This window comes from Phaseolus vulgaris, chromosome 9, assembly GCF_000499845.2.
Source record: "Phaseolus vulgaris cultivar G19833 chromosome 9, P. vulgaris v2.0, whole genome shotgun sequence".
NCBI classification, from domain to species: Eukaryota; Viridiplantae; Streptophyta; class Magnoliopsida; order Fabales; family Fabaceae; genus Phaseolus; species Phaseolus vulgaris.
Genome location: NC_023751.2, coordinates 11,898,056 through 11,904,289, shown reverse-complemented (window position 1 = coordinate 11,904,289; position 6,234 = coordinate 11,898,056). Strand labels below are relative to the sequence as shown.

The 6,234-nt window shown below is 39.4% G+C and overlaps 1 protein-coding gene across 1 annotated transcript; it reads left to right on the top strand.

Moving 5' to 3' along the window:
- The first annotated feature begins 2,238 nt into the window (after positions 1-2,238).
- On the top strand, positions 2,239-5,948 carry LOC137821497 (probable inactive receptor kinase At5g67200). Its single transcript, XM_068626118.1, has 2 exons — positions 2,239-3,970; positions 5,108-5,948. Exons 1-2 carry the CDS (start codon positions 2,569-2,571, stop codon positions 5,686-5,688), a joined length of 1,983 nt encoding a protein of 660 aa, XP_068482219.1. The 5' UTR covers positions 2,239-2,568; the 3' UTR covers positions 5,689-5,948.
- Positions 5,949-6,234: the final 286 nt, after the last annotated feature.

Below are 6,234 nucleotides of genomic sequence, written 5' to 3'. Positions count from 1 at the left end.
TATTTTACAAAATTTATTAAAATTTAATTCATATATTCTCAATTAATTATACATATTTAAGTATATGTAAACCAAATGTCTAATTTTCATGTTATAACATCACAAAACAAACACATGATCTCACATATATGTATTTCTCACCTTATCTTTATTAAGTTGTCTTATTTATAATAAGAATTCATTAACTCATACATATTAAATTTTATAACTTATTATACTTAATCTTAGATTACAGTGATGTCATTTACTATTTTATATATTTTTTTTCTTTTTTTTATCGGCAATAAAAAATAAATAAATGTGAACCACTTCAGGAATGATTTAACCCTTATACAAACATAAAATACCTAAGACACTCAATCTCAACACTCACATCGCTAGATGCCTAGAATTACTAAACAATCATAACTCAACCCATACAATCTGAGCTAAAAAATAATTAAAGAAACCATCGTCATACAGACCAAAGGTTCGAGATACCACTCGGAAAATGAGAACAAACCAGAGAGAGACTTGGATGTAATCCAAGACCAAGTCTTCACTTGAACCAAGGCAATCTCTTCTAAACCATCGACAACTTCCACATTAAAGATTACATTGTTTCTATGCTTTCACAACTCACTTACCACTGCAATCCAAATCACTCCCACATCTCACTTGCTAAAGCAGACGCATTACACAATCTAAACTGAGAAAAATTTAGCAGTGGATCATTATGGGACACAAACTGCACTCCAAGCCATGCAAAACAACGACTCCACACTAGCCAAACAAATCTGCACTCAAAGCATATTTTTTTCTCTAAATCTAATATCGATAAAATTATAATATTTCATACAAAATTCAAAGAATAATAATATACAACCTAAACTTCTCAAGATAGATTCTCTTCAAAACACATAAAATTGTCAATATTCTATTATTTTATTTATATTTAGCATTCTCATCTAATCAATAAAAAAAGAAAAAAATTAATTTAAATTGATGAAAACTTTATTCTCTTTAACAAAATTTTCCATAATTGATGGACAGTGGTATGTGTAACAACCAGTGCATTGACTATTGGATGGCAAGGTGAGACCTCAATTTCCTTTTTTTGTTGACTTTGAAAAAGAGGTCGCAATTTAGCATGTAGTTTGTATTGGTGATAAAGGAAACTCTGGCATTCGAAAGTCAAGATTCTTAAGTATGTTTGCGTAAAGAGAGTACGGAATTTTTATCACGAGCATTGGGATATCATCGGAAGACATGTCTATAATGTTTTTTTCATCAAGATTGGATCGTGCATGGTGTGAATGAACTCGAAAGTGAATTCTCTCTTCCAAAGTTTGAGAGTGCACATCGTATCAAGGATTTTCATCCCATTTTGCGGGTAGAATGCTTTTTATTATGCGGTATGCATCTGGAACATTCCGTCTGGTATTTGTTGACCTAAGTTTGACGGAGATTTGAGAACATAAGTAAGGAACAAGGAAGGTACAGTTGTTTTGGCATCCTACGAATGATGTCAATCCTACTTTTAAGGAAGCAAAGAAATTTTGTCCATCATCAGGATTTTTGGTCATCCTGTATTCCTCCTTCGCGTTTCTCATCATCAAATTCACTCACAAAACTATATTTAAAAGTTTCCAAAATAATATTTATATATTAACAACCAGTCTTATTTACATGACTATTTATTTAATTATCTATTAAAATATATTATTTATTATTATTATTATTATAAATGAATTACCAATTAATTGTATATAAAAAAGTTGTAAAATTATCGTTTTCCTGTAGAAAAATGGTTATCACTGCATCATTTTTCTGAATGCATCGTTGTCTATATATGCAGTCTCTGTGAGAAAGTTGTCGAAACAACCCATCATCTTTTCTTAGCATGTGATACGACTGTTACATTTTAGAGTCTATGCCAGGGTTTTGTTTAAGTTAACAAAACAAATCTATAAAATTGTATTAAATCTACTTGTTAAATATTAGTTAATTCTTCAATTTTCAAAATAATGGTAAGGGCAAACATAATTTATTATTCATTCAGATTTCATTGACTGATTATTATTTTATTATTGTTTTTATAATATTAATAATGATTATATAAATTTAAATTTTAAGATATATAGGTTTTATACACCCTCTCAAAATTAGGTCTGAATGGTTATCAACTTAATCGTGTTCATGGTCACCACTGTGTGGAAATTGGTTGCTTTATAAAATAATTTTGAATGGAGAAATGTTGAAAAAGTTATGATGAGAGTGTGATTAGGGGAGGCAAAGTGCAATATAGGAAGAATAGGGGGATTAAGACGTTACTGTATCTTTGGCTCACTCCTCTGTACCTCATTTTCACGTGATCTCTGACCTAGGTGCTCAGACATCTGCATCCTCTTGTCACCCGTTCTCTCTCTCTCTCTCTCTCTCGTGAGACGCAAAAACCCCATTACGACTTTCCCACACCTTTGTAGCCTAACGGAGCGTTTGAAATGGACAAAAAATCCCCAATTGCTTTATCAACACACCAAAAACCTCATTCACTCTTCGACACCCTGATCTGAGGTTGGTCCAACAATGCCGAACACAAACCACCCATTACTGTTCCTGCTCCTGCTCCTGCTCGTGCACGCTTCTTCATACGCACATTCCTCCCAACTCCAACACCGTCATATTCCGCCGTTAGTTTTCACGGACGCCAGCGCCCTCCTCGCCTTCAAACTTAAAGCCGACGTTAACAACCACCTTGACTTCTCCCCCCTCCCGCGCGGCCTTCGCTTCTGCGCTTGGCCCGGCGTCCAATGCAACGGTCCCAAAGTAGAGCGTCTCCTTCTCCAGGGCTTAGATCTCGGCGGCGTTTGGGCTCCAAACACACTCACACGTCTCGACCAGCTCCGAGTCCTCAGTTTACAGAACAACTCACTCACCGGAACCATACCGGACCTCACCTCTCTCTTCAATCTCAAAAGCCTCTTCCTCGACAACAACCAATTCACCGGTTCTCTCCCTCCCTCACTCTTCTCTCTCCACCGTCTACGAAATTTGGATTTCTCTCACAACAATCTCTCTGGACCTATCTCCGCTGCGTTCACTAACCTAGACCGTCTTCACACACTCCGTCTTAGTTTTAACGATTTTAGCGGTTCAATACCTCCGTTTAACCAATCCTCTCTCAGAATACTTGAAATTTCCGGCAACAACCTCTCCGGCGCGATTCCGGTGACGCCGACGCTGTTTCGTTTTCCGCCGTCTTCCTTCGCGTTCAACCCTAACCTCTGCGGTGAAATCATCCGCGTGCAATGCAGTCCTGCGAAGCCTTTCTTCGGGTCCGCGCCGCCGCCTACGGCGGCTATAGGTCAAAGCGCGCAGGTGCACGGCGTCAATGGCATAATCGGACAGCCGTACGTGAAGAAGCGGCACGACCGGCGGGCTGTGATAATCGGTTTCTCCGCCGGCGTGTTCGTTTTAGTTTGCTCGCTGGCATGCTTCGCTGCAGCGGTGAGGAAGCAGAGGAGCCGATGCAACAAGGACCAGCGGTCCGGAATGATGGCGGGGGATGTCGCGGCGACGGCGGAGGCCGCGGCGGTGATGCGGATGGAGATGGAGAGAGAGTTGGAGGAGAAGGTGAAGAGAGCGGAGGTGGCGAAGAGTGGGAGTTTGGTATTCTGTGCGGGTGAGGCGCATGTGTATACGCTGGACCAGTTGATGAAGGGTTCCGCGGAGCTTTTAGGAAGAGGGTGTTTGGGAACCACTTACAAGGCGGCTCTTGATAACCGTCTGATGGTGACGGTGAAGCGCCTTGATGCGGGAAAAATGGCTGCCCATGCAACGAAGGAAGTGTTCGAACGACACATGGAATCCGTCGGTGCACTTCGACACCCCAATTTGGTTCCTCTTAGGGCCTATTTCCAGGCAAAGCAGGAGAGACTCATTATCTATGACTTTCAGCCCAATGGCAGTCTGTTCTCCCTCATACATGGTATGGTATCCTTCTCAAACTCAGTGAGTTGGTGAACGAGTCCGTTCGCCACTGAGTCGTTCCACCATTTTAAATTTTAATTATATAAACAAAATGGATATGGTTTTTTATATATGTTTTTTAGTGACTGCGTTTTATTGATGCGAGCAAAATATTGTGCGTGGAAAGTTTTTGAAACTCTCTTTTGCACGTGATTGCATTTTTGGAATTGATAGAGGTTAAGCTTTTCAACCAGCACCGCGAATCTTGTTGATTAGTGACTACGTAGGAATAGGAATTGATTTTGTGTTACATGTGGATCACTGGATTATTTTAAGATTGGACGGGGAATTTGAATATTTAATTAAACAAAGCATGGCTCTACTGGCTACTGAATAGTCTTTTTGAATTGGCTGGTCCGTGTCGTTTAGCTAGCTGTTTTCTACCACCTTTCTTTTTTCGGTCCTATGCCTGTGTAAGCGATGAGGACATATGCTCTTATTCCAGGAATGCTTTTTCTTTCTAGCACCAGCGAATAGATAGCAATGGTGTGTTTTTTTAACTTCATATTTGGACTTTGGCAGTTGGGGGCGGGGTAGCTTGTTAATTGCATTGGCAGATACCTGTTGAATTCAGGACAGGTAGATTCCGTTGAAATGTAAAGATAGGCATTGTTTGTGGGGCTGATGATGGTACGGTCATTCATAAACCATTAAATCTTTATAGCCGTTGGTCTGGAAAAAGATCTGACGTTCTGATTGAGGAGTTTCAAAATCACTGAACCATTTTGGCAGTATGCAGGCGGTGGAACCCAATGTGGTCGGTGATTTTAAATTGCTCACGTTTATGTAATCCTTGTCCTTCCGATGACCCTACTTCTTTTTGCTGCTATTTCATCGATGAAAACTGTGATATTGGTAAAGTGATCCCGGTGAGGCTTGTTGTTGAACTTCTCTAGATGCCAACAAACTGCATTGAATCAACTACCACGAGTCAAAAGCCAATATTTCTAACTATCTTAATTTTTCGTATTATGTTTTGCCAAAATGAGTAATCCAATATCTACATTAATGGACTGATTCGTGCTTAGACGCATAATTAACTTACATAACATTAAAGAAGAAATAATCTGTTGATAATTGCTAACTTTTTGTGCAGGATCGAGATCAAGCAGGGCAAGGCCATTACACTGGACATCATGCTTAAAAATAGCAGAGGACGTAGCACAAGGTTTGGCCTTCATCCACCAGGCATGGAGACTGGTCCATGGCAATCTCAGGTCCTCCAATGTCCTTCTTGGACCTGATTTCGAGGCATGCATCACAGATTACTGCCTCTCCGTGTTGACAAACCCATCCACATTTGATGAAGATGGGGATTCAGCAGCGTACAGAGCTCCAGAGACTCGCAACCCCAATCATCAGCCAACCCACAAATCCGATGTTTATGCGTATGGGATTTTGTTGCTTGAGCTTCTGACGGGAAAATTTCCCTCGGAGCTTCCATTCATGGTTCCTGGTGAAATGTCAAGTTGGGTGCGGTCCATCAGGGATGACAATGGGGGCGAAGATAGCCGAATGGACATGCTTCTTCAGGTGGCTACAACTTGTAGCTTGACCTCACCGGAGCAGAGGCCAACTATGTGGCAGGTCTTGAAGATGTTGCAGGAAATCAAAGAGATTGTACTATTGGAGGATACTACTGAATTGGAATTGCAGAGTGGTAATGCCATGCCTTAGTCTTAATTCTATTTTATTTTTCTAAAAATTTTCGGTTTTATGATGTGATAAACGGTGGATAGAAGGACACAAGATTAGTAAACTGGGGTAAAAATTTTAAGAAAGAAATCCATAAGTTATACTTTGCTGTATTGCTTATATAGACTTTACCATCTTGGTAGATTCTGGAAAGCTCATAACGTCCCATTTTGGGCTTGTATATATATTGCTGCAGGTTGTCCAAAGTGAAGTTTAGAGTAAATATGTCATTTTTTTTTAGAGTTTTTGTTGTTTAGTTGCATTATGAAACTCTTAACTAAAATAAAAGGCTATGATCAAACTAGTCACTGGGATTCACTGTATGCCATTTTCAAGTGCATGGCTGAGCGAGTTAGTGGTCAATTTTATGAGATTTGCTTTTTATAATGACAAGTCATCGTTCATTTCAATCCCTCGTAAAAGTGAGGATGGTTTCTTTACATTAAATTCAAATTTTGGTTTTTTTATTCTCGATCCACAATTTTTTATATGTACTTTTTGTTTTTTGTTTTGTACTTAAAAATTGTA